This window comes from Rhamphochromis sp. 'chilingali' (assembly GCF_963969265.1).
Source record: "Rhamphochromis sp. 'chilingali' genome assembly, chromosome: 7".
Lineage (NCBI taxonomy): Eukaryota > Metazoa > Chordata > Actinopteri > Cichliformes > Cichlidae > Rhamphochromis > Rhamphochromis sp. 'chilingali'.
Window position 1 is genome coordinate 37,132,805 of NC_137934.1, and position 15,154 is coordinate 37,147,958.

The window sequence follows — 15,154 nt, forward strand, 5'->3', positions numbered from 1 at the left end:
GGGTACAAAGCATTTCATTAGAAGTTTGCTGTGCCTCTGCTTTATCAGTGTTTAAATGTGTATTCCAATAGACTCCAATAGCAGATCTCAAGTGGTTTGCTGAAGGCATCAGTGTCTAATAGAAGTCACTAAGTTATTCACTCATTTTTTTTTTAAGTGTCATGTTGCTAGTCTAAAATAGTTTTCAGTATAATTGATCTCATTCACCTGTGCTGGAAAGCAGCAACACTCCTCCAATCATATCCTTCCCAGCCTCCTGAAATTTGGTCCGCCATTGGTTACTCCCAGAACTAACTCATTTTAGATTATTTCTACACCAGTGCTTCTTAACAGAGACACACTGGTATGTCTTGAGGAAAGTTTATGTGAATTTATCATTTGCTAGCATAGTGTCAAGCATTATTTATTTATTTATTTATTTATTTATTTATTTTTAAGTGCAAAAGGATCTGGTGTTCCAGATGACATAAACACTCTCTCTTCTGCAGATATAAAAACAGGTGTTGCTGGAAATTTTGCTTTGCTCTTTAGTGTGCCATAAAAACCTCTAAACCACTGGTCTACACAAGAGCCTATGACAATAAAACCCTGCTTCAAAATATGTTTGCATTCAATATGGATGTGTAGGTTCTCAGTCATCCAGATCATGGTAATCTCAATCTCATGGTAATCGAATCGAGGCACTCGGAAGAAACGTGACTGGACTTTCTATAGGCTTCTACTGCTGCAGATATGTGGATGACACCTGGGTCAAAATCAAAACCCAAGAAGTAGAAGCCTACACTGTTCACCTCAATTCAGTGGATAGAAACATAAAGTTCACCAGGGAAGACAAGAAGGATAATAGTTTGCCATTTCTGGACTGTGCTGTGCACATTGAAGAGAATGGAAACCTCAACATTGGAAGTTTACCAGAAGCCCACACACAGACCAGTACCCACTCTTTGACTCCACCGCCACCCTCTGGAACACAACATTGGAGTAATCAGAACCCTAGAACACCGGGCTGAAAACATTCCCTGTAAGCCAGAAAGGAAAGAAAAGGAACGCACACATGTAAAGAAAGCTCTTTAAACAGGTGGTTATCCCAATTCATCGAATCTGTAAAGATGCACAGGATAAAGGTCAGACACCAACTAGGAAGAAGCAGAATGACAAATGAAACAACATTGTCTTGTCATTGTCCACTTTGGGGTGGCTTACAACACCAACTGTCTGCCAACTTACAAGCCAGTTTTGAGATCCCTCCCCAGACACCTCAACGCCCACTCACATCTTCTGTGACTTGATCTCAATAGGTCACATGATCGGGTGAGCCAAGGTCTCACAATAGTTTCACCTGAAAACTCTGCTGATAATGACCCACACCCTTTTCACACCTTGGCTCATGTGATGAGGCACATAATCAATAGCGGGTCAACGGCCCTCTTAAGGGTTAATCCCACTAGGGATTAAATACTCCACCATTTGGTTTTAGAAATGAAGCAGGTTCTCTGATGAAGGTGAAACATCTTCAAGAAACCTAAAGAAATCCACTGGCTTTTCTTTCCAAGCTACTTAGATCTGTATACAATACGTATACAATACTGAGCATTTTGGTTACACTTTTGGTATAACAGCACATTGACTACACCCGTTTTATAGCACCCTTCAAACAGGGTGTAGCAATCAGGCAACATTTATTTGCGTCAATGATGATAAACTAAATAACACCCGAGCATCTCATATTGTCTTGTTCTCTGTTGTGAAAGGTAAAACTATAGATTTGTAGTTAAATGTTATACAGCAATAATTCTTAGTTTAGGAAGAAGAAGGTACTAGAAGGTCGCAGAGCCATGCAAGCTGTTTGTGCACTAGAGAGATAAAGTGACGTTCAAGTGGTTGTCTAAACAATGAGTGCTGTGCTGCATAGTTGGATGACACAGAGATCATTTTCCCAACAACCTATTCCCACCAGGCCGTTCCTAGAAAGGCTGCTCAATAACAATTCCTTTAACCATAGACACCCATAGGGACATTCAGCAGCTAAGTCAATATGTTCAGCCGCACTCTTTGTTTGTGCAATTGTGCGTGACCCATAATTTGTTGAGGTAATCTAGAAAATAAACATGCAAGGCACGCAGATGACGGCTGTCTTAAAGGCTTCATTGTACTTTCATTGGAATTTCCATAAAAATATATCCACCACTGTTTGTCCGTATGAGACATGAAAGAACTGCATGGTATCAGGTATCCCCTGATTCTTTGTTAGTGCAGCTCTTTCCTGTTTATATAACTGTAGCATTTAATTAGACGCAGATTATGGTTGCATCTGCCTGTCACACTTATAATGCCCATCGGTCCCATATAGATATGCTGATCCCAGTTTCATTTCTAATGTCCACCATATGTCTGGTTGGCTTGCCTATCACAGCAGAAGGTCTCAGCCAGCGGGTACTAATGAAGCTGTAGGGCAAGAAGGGACGAGAAAAATAGAGTTGCATCTTTTTAACCTCTATTTTCTCTCTTCCCCTCCCCCCGCCCACCCAGGCTCACACAATCCCCACACACACACTCTCCCTCTCTGTCTCTGTTGCTTTACTCCATCTCTTCTACAAGTGGGTCATACTTCCCGGGTCAGGCTGAGATTGAAGCAGGGGCCACTGGGAGTTGTGGTTGTTTCTGGCTGGTTGAGTGAGCATTCATGCGTAGGTGTATGTGTGTTGGTCGTGATGTTCATTAATAGCACAGCTAATCGCTGCATAGGTCCGTGTCCCCTTTGAGGCACTGATAATTGATTAGTTAGTTTGATGGAAGAGGTAGTTGTGTATGCCGCGTCATGTCATGCATCAGCGTCCACCCCTGACATTGACAGGTAACGGGCAGGCCACGATTTAACGTGTGAAAACTTTCAAGGGCAAAAGACAGAACCAGTCTGTCTGACACTGAAAACCAGACTTTTTAAAATGGTACAGGCTATACAATACGTGTGGGGAAAGAACCATTTTTCTTTTTTATTATTATCTTTTTGGGACAACAAATCACATCCTTAAAAAAATCGAATCACAAGTAAGTAGTGCTGGATATTGGATAAATAAAAGGAGGTGCTCTTTTTCATTGTCTAAAAATGAATTTCCTCTTAGCCTGGAACAGTTATTTTAACCTCAATCCTTAATTCTTTTTCAGTAAAAAATGTGCTTACACACCTCTTTGTAAGTGCCTCAAACACTTATTTTTTTAAAAGCCCAGCCAGCTGTTTGAGTTTCTGGTTGAAACCTCACTTGCCTTTCAATGCAAGTAAAAACTGTCGTCTTTTCAGAGGATGCAGTTCACGATGCTTAGCAGGAAAAGGAAACCCCTCATAAATGACACTCAAACTCTCTTGGGGTTGTCTCACGTCTCTGCTCTCTCTCTTTCAGGCATCAGCACATTGATAGCTAAAGGCGTGTATGACGCTGCCTTCCCTCTTCACGATGTAAGTGCAAAGTCCCCTGAGACGCTGATGGTTTTAATGTGTACTAGATTTCAATTTTCAGTGAGTGGAAACATTCTTGGAGTAGAAATCTTACACTCTGACAAATGACGTAGCAAAATACTGACTAGTGCAGGAATTTCTCAAGTTTTGAAATTAACGGGTACATATAATACATAATTGGGCCTTGAGGCGACTTATGTTGTGATTTGGCGCTATATAAATAAAATTGAAATTGAAAATTGAAATATAAGGAAGAATTACTGTTCTGTGTTAATTTTTGATTATCTAATTATATTTTGTGAGTGATAATTCAATTCAGTTTTATTTATACAGCACCAAATGACAACAACAGTCGCTTCAAAGCACTTTGTATTGTAAAGACCCTACAATGACAGAGAAAAAAGCCCAAAAACATATGACCCCCTTTAAGCTAGCACTTTGCGACGGTGGGAAGGAAGTCTCCAAAAGTTGATTCTGTTCATCCGGACGTAGCGTTTTGTGGAAGAAACGTTTCGTCACTCATCCAAGTGACTTCTTCAGTCTGCAGTCAGCTGAGTCTGAAGAAGTCACTTGGATGAGTGATGAAACGTTTCTTCCACAAAACGCTACGTCCAGATGAACAGAATCAACTTTTGGAGATTTACTTACCTGGATGATTGAACATGCATCAAGAAGTGGGAAGGAAGAACTCCCCTTTAACAGGAAGAAACCTTCAGCAGAACCAGGCTAAGGGAGGGGCAGCTATCTGCTGTGACAGGTTGAGGGTGAGTGGAAGGAAATTGGACAAAACATGTACTGAGGAAGAGAGCCAGAATCGAATATCTGATAATTAAATGCTGAGGCAAAAACAAGTGAGTGAGAAAGAAATGCTAAGTGAATCATGGAAAGCCCCAGCAAGCCATGTCTATTGTAGTGTTTAGTTACACTAAATTCAGGATCACCTGATCCAGCCCCAGCTAAGCTTTAACAAGAGGGAAAGTTTTAAGCCTGAACTTAGAAGACACTCTCTCTGCTTTTAAGTTCAAGCTGGGAGCTGGTTCCACAGAAGAGGGGCCTGAATGCTGAAGACTCTGCCTGTCATTCCACTTTTTAAATATCTTAGGAACCAGAAGGAAATCTGAGAGCTAAGTGCTCTACTGGGGCCTGATTATTTAAGACCTTGTTTGTGAGGACAAGGATTTTAAATATAATCCCAGCTTTAACAGTGATTGAAGAGGAACCAGTATGGTGGAAAAAAGCTGTTTGTAGTCCCTGTCAGTACTCTTGCTGCAGCACTTTGGATCATTTTTCCTAGAACAAATAAATGCATGGAATAGTTTTTCAGCATCACTCTTAGACAGGATATTTCTATTTTTTAAGAGATTGCACAGATGGAAGAAAGAAGTCCTAAATATTTGTTTAATATAATAGATTCCTTACGGTGATACTGGAAGCCAAGGTAATGAGGCCAAGCAGCCATCAGATTTCTAAGATCCTTAGGAGTGAGTCGAATAACCCCAGTTTGATCTGATTTTAGAAGCAGTAAATTAGAGGTTATCCAGTCTTTTTCTTTAAGACATTCCTGCAGCTTAGCTAATTGGTGTGTATCATTTACTTTCATAGATCCCCTGAGTTTCATCTGCATAGAAATGAAAATGTATGTCTAATTATGCTGCCTAAGGGAAGCATGTGTAATAGAATTGGTCCAGCATAGAACCCTGTGGATCTCCATATTTAACCTTAGTGTGTAGAAAAATCCATTTAAATGAACAAATTGGAGTCTATCATGCCTTCTCTGACCTAAAATGATAATTTCAGTTTCTGAAAAGTCTTTGGCTCTAAATTAAAGATGTACACTGGCATGGCCCCGTGGTTTAACCAGCTATAAAACTGACAATAACTCTGACATCTAACTTGATTGATATTAACACTTCAGACAACCTCCTCTTACCACATTATCTGCTCTTAACAACTTCAAATACTGTATTTCGAGTGTTTTTAATTTCTGTATTTCTACATGTTTTCCACAAGTGCACTGTGCTGCCTGTTGTCGTGCGCCTGTGTGCACTCATGCTTTTCATCCTCTCTTCTCACTGCTCAGGGTGACTACAAGGTCATCGGACACCTGGAGGAGAGGAACGACAGACAGGTGCGTTGACTCAGCCTTTCATTCCTGTCACCCCCTTTGTTCCTTTAAGTGATGTGGTACAGCTATGAAAACTCAGTCTCAGTCAAGTCAGCTGTCCAAAACATGTTAACTCCCAGCAACTCAAAAAGGGACCTCCACTTTTCTGAACAACTGAGCTTTAGTTTGCCATCCTCATCTCATATTTAATTTGATTTTCTTCCAACATCTGTCTAACGTGTTTACAAAACTCTCAAAGTGCAAAAAAACAGGATCCGACTCAAATTTCAAAGCAAAATATTAATAGAAAATTGAAATGTGAAAATTGAGAGGATTAGTCTTTATCCTTGTGTTTACTCCAGTTTTTGTAACATGTTCTAGTTCAACCACATACCTTGTTAGATTTTTATCTTTTAAGCACGAGGAGCACCAGGCTTCATAATGCGGTTTTCCTCCTCTCTTACTGCATTTCACTTGGCTGCAGGATAATGTTACTTATACTGCAGCTTGTTGGCTTCATCCACTGAGGTTTAATTCGGCCAATCAGAATTTTACTGCCTACAGATGAGCTCTACCTCTGAGAATCATTTTCAACTTACAACATGACAAAATACGCCCACACTCTCTCTCTCTCTCTCTCTCTCTCCCTCTCTCTCTCTCTCCCCCTCTCTCTCTCCCTCTCCCTTTCTCTCTATTGCTTTGTCTTGTCTGTCAGGTTCTGCATGAAGAGTGGGCTAGATACTCAGCCTTTTACAAGTACCAACCCATTGATCTAGTCAGGTAAAGTAACCACAGCATCAACACGAAGACCTCCGTTTTTCTTTTAATTTAATATGACTCTGCCATACATGATTAGTGAAAGATGTACATGGGGACCTGCCAGGCACGGGAGCCGCCGCCAGTCCCCTCAGAGCCCTTCCCCAAACAGCAGCTCAATTCATGTTTATGCCATTCACCTTTATCTACTAAAAAATGCTGTCAAACCTAAAATAAGAATGTCGGCCAGCTAGTGAAATGGTTCTTAAGATATTCACATGCCCATTTGTTCTTTGGCGTTACTAGTCACCATGTGTATACTGGTCATGAATGATTCCTTACTAGCCAAACCACCTTGTAAGACTGACAAATCAAGAATTTATATTTGTTTCAACTGCAAATTTTATATCTCAGCCTGACCCAATATTGACAGACTCAGGAACATAGAGGAGATTTTAGGAGCACAGAAGTTACTCTAGGAGAGCTGGACAGGGCTGTACCCATTAGCAGGACTGGTATGTGCTCAAGGAGGAACAGGATGAGCACTACCAGAGCTACAAAATGACCTCCAGCAGACTTAATACAGGTGGCCTGAAGGCCCGATGTCCCTTGTGCTCACTACCTGGCACTGTGGAGCCCATTTGACATTTACCATAGAACACCAGTCATAGCAGGTCCACTACTTGCACCCTGTGCTTTTCATAAATGAGAGCAGGTTCACCCTGAGCACCTGTGACAGTCGTGGGTTTGTAGAAGCTGTGGAGAATGTAATGCTGCATGCAAGCTCATTTAGTATGCCCTGTTTGGTGGTGGGTCGGTGATGGTCTGGGGAGGCATATATCCATGGAGGAATATCCACAGACCTCGACATGCTGGGTGTTGGCACCCTGACTGCCAGTAGATATGGGGATGAAATCCTTCGGCCTGCCGTCAGACCCTACACTGACGGGTTTCACCTAGTGCTCGGCTTCATATGGTGAGAGAATGCAGGCAGTTGCTTGAATATGAAGAAACTGATACCATTCAATGACCCCCGTACTCGCCTGACCTAAATCCAATAGAACACCCAATAGAGTAGGCTGAGGGCTAAAATACTATGTACTGACACAATTATTGACTCAGCAAAATTACACAGAATGAAGAATGTTGCTTATCTCATTACATGTGGACACATTTGCTTTGTGGTAATAAACCTCTGACAATCATAAAAACTTGATGCTGCTATTTACTATATATTCTGTTGATTTGTACTTCTAAATAGTATAACTAAATAGTGTAACTAATTATACTATTTTGATTACTCTGCAGTAAGTAGCACAGATTTATCCATTGTTAAGGTTAATTAAGTCCATGTTGGAGTCTTTAGATCTTGCTCAGGCAGAATTTGTACACCAGTCTTTAAGAAGCAACTATTAAAGGCTTTGCAGAGGTAGGAAACACCCTAAATAATAAGAGCATTAGCCCTCTTAATCTATTTTGGGGTCAAACACAGCATCAGGATCCTTACACCTGTTTTACATACTAATTCCGTCTGCTGTGCCCTAACCATGAACTGCATTATTCCTTACCCACAGGAAGTACTTTGGTGAGAAGATCGGCCTTTACTTTGCATGGCTCGGCGTGTACACCCAGCTGCTTGTACCAGCTTCCATAGTGGGTATCATTGTGTTTGGCTATGGAGTGGCGACAATGGACACTAATATACCAAGGTACATTAGAAATCCACTGCAAAAATCTCTAGTTTTACTGTTGCAGTTTCATTTGAGAGAGAAAATCATTGTACAATCCCACACTGTAAAAAGTGGTTATGGAATGAGATGTTCCCTAAAATACGGATTCTAGCATAATGCAGAAAATAAGGATTTGTTCCTGCCATTGCATGCACATATGCCCATACACACATTTACTAGACAGGGATTGCCCAGATACCTGCTGTATCTGGCTTTAGTCAGGGTTGTGTGGGTGGTGCACAAAAGGCTCAGCTGGGTGTGTGTGTGTGTGTGTGTGTGTGTGTGTGTGTGTGTGTGTGTGTGTGTGTGTGTGTGTGATGAAGTGGAAGGCTGATAATTCAGCCTACACCAAGTATGAATAGGGTCAAAGTAGAAAAGCTTGTGTTGTGGTTATGTGTTAAAAGTTCCATTCATTTATTGTGGTTAAATGTAACAGACCCAAAGATCCATGCGCCTTTTTAGCTGAGAGTGAATCCACAGACAGAAATATAGAGCCTCAGTTAATCTTATAGTCATAAACATTAACACTACACCACATGTTATATAATGGTGGGCACTCTAGATTTGATATTTTTTTCCCCCTCTTCTTCAGTCTGGAGATGTGTGACCAGCGTCTCAATTTCACCATGTGTCCTCTGTGTGACCGAGCATGTGACTTCTGGCATCTCAGCACTGCCTGTGGAACCGCCAAAGCTTCACACCTCTTTGATAACCCTGCCACTGTCTTCTTTGCCATCTTCATGTCTCTATGGGGTAAGGTTATGTGTTTTTGCATATGCATACCGAGATGACAGGTGGGCTGGTTATGAAAATGCTCAGAGATACAGTCCTGATCAAAAGTTTAAGACCACTTGAAAAATGGCAAATAACATATTTGGCATGGTTGGATCTTAACAAGGTTCTAAGTAGAGCTTCAACATGCAACAAGAAGAAATGGGAGTGAGACAAAACATTTTTTTTGAGCATGCTGAAACAGACTGTTTTACAGCTGATCAAAGGTTTAGGACCACATGCCTTTAAAAGGCCAAATCTGTGCAAAATGTGGATTCATTGTCATTTTCTGTCCGGTAGTCATACTGTCATGGTGTTCTGATGGCAAAGGCAAAATGTTCCCTTTTTGAACGGGGTCGGGTTGCTGAACTGCATAAGCAGGGTCTCTAGCAGCGCACAATCCACATTTTTGCACAGATTTGGCCTTTTAAAGGCATGTGGTCCTAAACTTTTGATTGGGACTGTATCTTATGACCTGAATTTTATGTCCTGAGAGAATCTGTATAAAATTACATGAGACTGAACACTAAGGAAGGAGCAGCAGGTTAGAGTGGTTAAGGATAGAGATGGAATTCTACTAATGACTGAATAGAGTATGCTGAGAAGATGGAAGGAGTACTTTGGGGAGCTCATGAATGTAAAGAACATGACAGAGGAGGATAAATGGTGTATTAAGAAGTGCAGAAGATTAGTAAGGAGGAAGTGAGGACGGCTATGAAGAGGATGAAGATTAGAAAGGTGGATGGTTCAGGTGGCATACCTGTGGTGGTATAAAGATGTGTAGGAGAGAGGGCAGTGGGATTTTTAACCAGACACAATCTTGGAGAGTGAGAGCATGACTGAGGAATGGAGAAGAAATGGCTGATGTGCAGAGCTATAGTACAGCAATCCCCAACGTTTCTTGTGCCATGCACTGGTTTAATGCCCAACAATATTTTCACAGACTGGCCTCTAAGGTGTTGCAGATAAATACAACAAAATAAAACCGGTAACTGTACCAAAAAAAAGATTTATGCATAACACATGGGAAAAGACCCAGGGAAACTGAGTTAACGATAAAAACAATAAAAAAAAAAACAATAAAAACCCTGAGAACCATAAATTTCACACCCGAGCCTCAACTCTCGCAGCCGGATACCAAACGACTCACGGACCGGTACTGGTCCGTGGCCCGGGGGTTGGGGACCGCTGCCATAGTAGATACAGAGGGATAAAGTTAACGAGCCACACCATGAAGCTGTGGGAAAGAGTTGCTGAAGCTAGGTTAAGAAGAGAGGTGACAATCAATGAGCAGCAGTGTGGCTTCACATCTGTAGTTCTTTCTCAGCATGATGTTTGGGTGTTGATGGAAAAGTATACACTGTCAGAAGGAGCTGCACTGTGTCTTTGATGGTCTAGATAAAGCATATGAGAGGGTGCCAAGTGCGGAACTGTTGTACTGTATGAGGAAGGAGTGATAGAGTGAGAGTGCTGGTAGATGACATGTATGAAGATGGTAAGACAGCTGTGAGGTATGTGGTAGGATTGACATATGTCTGAGCTTTGAGTGGGATTAATCAGGGATCGGCTTCTTGTTTGCACTAGTAATGGACAGGCTGATTAATGAGGTCAGGCAGGAGTCTCTGTGGGGTATCATTTTCACAGATGACATTAAGATCTGTAGTGAGAGTAGGAAGCAGGTGGAAGAGAGCCAGGAGAGGTGGAGGTATACAGTGGAGAGAAAAGGACAAGTCCCTGGAAACAAGACAGAATAAGTTTGTGTGAAAGAGAGGGTGACGGGTGTAAGAGTGAAGCTGCACTCAGCAGATGTTTTGAAGATAGATGAGTTAAACATCTGTTGGCAGCTATCCAAAGCAACATACAGCACATGAGAGAGGTGAATAGGTGATTTTGTTGATAGCAGCAAGTGTGAAAGCAAAGGTTTGCAGGACAGTAGTGAGAGTTACTATGATGTCTGGTTTGGAGACTGGTACAAAGGCAAGATGGGAGGTGGAAGATGTTAAATCCTTCATTGGCAATGACCAGAATGGACACGATTAGAAATGAGTATATATGTTACAAATAAGTCATAGGAACAGCTCAGGTTGGGCAGCTGTAAATTTAAATTACACCAAGTCACTGTCAAAGAGCAATTAGGGGACAAATGCATTATTTCTCTCTTGCTTTCTTGCTTGCCCTCTATGTCGTTGAATCAATTGAAAAAGAAGTAGTTTAGTCAACTCTAAAATAAAAACTTAGGGTCAACTTTTAAGTCATATGATGCAGTTGGAAACTTGCAATTGGAGATTTACGATACTGTAACCTTTATTAAAGTTCCTCGTTTGTGTGATTGTGCAGCGGTGCTATTTCTGGAACAGTGGAAGCGACGTCAGATCAGTCTGAGCTTCAGCTGGGACTTGACAGGCATTGAGGAGGATGAGGTAAATGCTTTTTAAAGTGCAAACATAAACGCATCAAACCTACAAAATTAGCAGAAAAATTTCTGAACATTCAGATTGGCAGAGGTTTTTTCTTTTTTCTTAACCAGTTTCACTCCTACAATCTGCGTGTGGCCACACTACCTCCTCCTGCAGTGACACTTAACATTGGCACTAAATGCATTATCATCTAATGCTAATCCCACACTAGCCTGGAATGTACATGTGGCATACACATAGATGCCCACATGAGAGTCAGATAGAATGTCCAGAACCTAACTCCTTCTCACTCCTGTTTTCTTTCAGGAACACCCCAGGCCAAGATATGAGACCGTCCTCCTGCAGAAAAGACAGAAGAAGCAGAACAATAAGAAAAAGAAGAAGAAAAAGAATGAGGTAGGAAGGCAAAGAAAACAAAGCTATACTATTAAAGTGCTTACTATAGGAACGTGTTATGGTAACAAGTCATGTTTTTTAAATTCAGTGATCTGTATACATAATACAAATATGAAGGAAATATATTTCCTTTCACCCAGCTGGTTTTCAACATGTCCAAGATTATCTCATGACTGGGAGTGATCTAGATTCTCTGTGTAAACCAGGTCAATCACACTGAGTCCTGTTGGCCCACATACTTTTGCAGTGGTAACAGATGGCTGCCTGCTGCTGCCAGAGGGAAGCAGGGAACTGGTTCACATGACACAGGATCATCATTACACCATCCCAAAATTGATTAGGGAAGAAAAATAGAAAAATTTAAAAGATCTTCCTGGGAGCTGATCATATATACTGTAGTTGCAACTCAGGATTTAGTATCTTGCCCACAGATACTTTGGCATGCAGGCTGGAGCAGCCAGGAACCCACCCAACCTTCTGATTAGTGGATGAACCACTCTATCTCCTGACCCATAACCACAATGAAGAAATTGATAGAGCTGTTAGTGTGCCACTTAAAGATTCCTCACCATCAATGGGTTCAACTTCTTATACGTTGGCGAAAGACTTGCGAAAGTTAGCTGCAGGTCCTTCGGTGGCTTTCAGCCAATCAAATATGGGACACTCTTCAGAGCCAATGCACTTTGTGTTTGACCAGGTGTTTCCTCAGATTTGATGTGTTGCCATTTTTTTTCCCTTCATTTTCCTCTGCAAATGTTACAGAGAGCAATCGTTGCGCAATTTTTATTTTTATTTTTTGAAAGCGTAACCACACCTGAGAGATCTTTTGGTTAACTTGAGTGATAGTTAGTAATAGTCATGCTCTTTCTTACGCTTACCTAAAATTTGGCACCGAATGATTTAGTGTGAGTTGGTTTTCAGTAGATAATTCAGTCAGTACCCTAAAAAGTACAGAGTTTGGTACCCAAACCTGACTTTATCAGAGTCTTTAGGTCCTTCATGTTTTTTTTGTTTTTTTATTTTTTATTTTTTGACTTTTAACAAACTTGTATTAGGTAATATAATGTGGAGTACAGGAATGCTTGTTGCTGAAAGTGTGCCTCTGTACACCTACACAGATGGTCCATTAAAAAGGAGGTGTGATTCATAATTAATAGAATTGTTGTAAATCGATGTGACTTAAATAAATATGTTATATTTTATATAAACAAATATGCTTTATGTGCAAAGAGAAAAACATCCTCCAAGCTTTTGAGTGATAGTGGGTGTGTCTGTCTGTCTGTGTCTGTCTGTGTATTTGTCTGTCTGTCTGTGTGTCTGTAACTTGTCCCCCCTGTCTTTCAGCCAGCAAAGCAGGAGGACGGGACAGTGACAGGGAAGGACAGATGGAGACAAAAACTACTGTCAGCCATGTCTGCAGGAATACCGGTAACCCCTCCTCTCCTTCCCCTGTCCTCTTCTACCACCTGTCCTTTTCTTTTCCCTCCTGCTCCCACCTTGCTTTCCCTATCCTTTCTTTCCCCTCCTGCAGGCTGCTGTCTGTTCTTCTCTTCCTGTCCCATCCTCAGGGTGCTACCGTTTCCACTTCACAGGTATTTCTTTGTATGTTTTCTAGCATACCCCTTTTAAATATATCAATCCAGGTATGTGATGACCACAGCAGGAGTTAAAATTGCCCATATAGTTGGGCTAGTTGATGAACCTGAAAGCAGAGCACAGATATGAGCAGGAACAGGAAGATTGCGTATTTAAAAAAAAAAAAAATGCTCATTGTTGGTGGGAGAGAGTTGGGTTTGAATGGAGGTCACGATGAGGTTGAAGCAATAGGCAGGGCCAGGGCACCAATGCAGCTAAGGACTGCTGTATGAGAAGTTCAGAGAACAGAGAGCTCAGAACTGAGAAAGATAAGAAGGGGCTTAGGCAGATGAATGCTGCAGACAGAGAAGAACAGGTGTTGGTAAATGCGAATACATGAGTGGGCAATAAACTAACAGAGACTGCATGATCTGGCAGTTGTGTATACAATGTTTTCACAGTCAAAGTGTTGGATCTAGGTATTTATTGCAGAGCAGGATGATGACAAGCAGCTGGCAGTCTGACTTCCCCCGCTCATCACATCCTGCAATCAAGCAGGCAGAAAACAGAAACACAGAAAGTAGGGAGGGAAAAGATTGCGCTTTGCAGCTTGGTGGGAATGATGGTACAAGTGAAGGGCATGACACACAAAATTACCCTGCATTCCACTGCCCACGTCACCCTGTAGAACATGTGCTCTGGGAAAAATTCAGATAGTAGTGTATGATTTTTGCTTTTTTCTCAGAATGGAATGAAATCTGGCTCAACTTGGGTGCTGGTAGGTGACCCATGTGCGGCCTGGTTCTATTCCACCCTGGATGAGTTCGTGCATGTCTTTCCTTTCTCAAACTGCCTTGTCATTAAACAGGCTAAACACACGCTTTACACACTAATCAAAGAAGTATTAATCCAGGTCTGAAAATAGTTCTCAACCAAAGCACTGTAGTACTGTTTTCCCAGGTAGTTAAGCTAATTAATGTTAAGAAATCCTTCCAATATAGTCTTTAAAAAAGGAACATTCTTTATAACACAGCAAAGGTAAAATGATTTGTTGGATCTAAAGGATTTCTTTTCTACAAACCTTGTTGCTAGACAGTTAACAGGACCCCCTTATGAATTGGGTGAGCTGCTAATCCTTCTTTGCAACCTTTATCTCTGTGGGCTTTTTCCTCATCGCAGGTGTACCACATGACATTAATGGACTCAACGGAGACATACTGTTTGTTACACCTTTTCTTGTATGACAAGTTAATTGTGGTTAGGTCTACTGTCAAAAAAACAAACAAACAAACAGCTACAAGTACCTGGGGATCCCACAGGCAAATGGGAACCATGAAGAGGCCACTATGAAAGCTGCAAACACCAAGTACCTGCAGAGGTTCAGGCAAGTCCTGGGGAGTCAGCTGAATGGCAAAAACAAAGTCTAGGCTATCAACACCTAGCTCTGATCAGGTACCCTGCTGGGATAATAAGCTGGCTGAAGGAGGAGATGGAAGCCACTGACATCAAGACGCGGATGGAATTCTGTGAATGCAAAAATGACAGAGTGTGAGACTTAAAACACAAATTTATATGACAAAAAGATGCACAACACAAATAAGCCGACTTGGAGAAGTAGAGGGATGGAAAGAAACTGAGGGAGGGCGGGCTGAGTGGGAGTGATGCATGCTGGGCAGGAAGCCAGGGGTAAGATTAGTGACCGTCACTATGGCGACACACAACTCCCTCTCACACACTTGAACCATTGTTACCTGAATGTGCTGTAGGATCAAATCAAAAGATTATATGAACATATACGTGAGTAAAATGGGTCTTTGGTTTTTGAGTCTTCTACGTTGGTCCTGTTATTTTAAAGCAATATGCCTTCGGCATACTAAGCACTTATAAATGTTGGGTAAATCAAGTTGAGCATTCATTTTGGCTACTTTAAGTACAGAGCTCAGGCTGCATG

The 15,154-nt window shown here is 41.5% G+C and overlaps 1 protein-coding gene across 3 annotated transcripts in view; it reads left to right on the plus strand.

Moving 5' to 3' along the window:
- ano2b (anoctamin 2b) overlaps window positions 1-15,154 on the plus strand; it is a 64,545-nt gene that overhangs the window by 18,404 nt on the left and 30,987 nt on the right. For 2 of the 3 annotated variants that reach the window (XM_080887894.1, XM_080887893.1), the window contains 8 exons: window positions 3,399-3,454; window positions 5,535-5,582; window positions 6,274-6,338; window positions 7,889-8,023; window positions 8,637-8,797; window positions 11,153-11,235; window positions 11,539-11,628; window positions 12,973-13,056. In XM_080887894.1, coding sequence (XP_080744020.1) covers window positions 3,399-3,454; window positions 5,535-5,582; window positions 6,274-6,338; window positions 7,889-8,023; window positions 8,637-8,797; window positions 11,153-11,235; window positions 11,539-11,628; window positions 12,973-13,056 — 722 coding nt within the window. The remainder of the gene's footprint in view (window positions 1-3,398; window positions 3,455-5,534; window positions 5,583-6,273; window positions 6,339-7,888; window positions 8,024-8,636; window positions 8,798-11,152; window positions 11,236-11,538; window positions 11,629-12,972; window positions 13,057-15,154) is intronic. The other variant, XM_080887892.1, reaches the window with a different exon arrangement.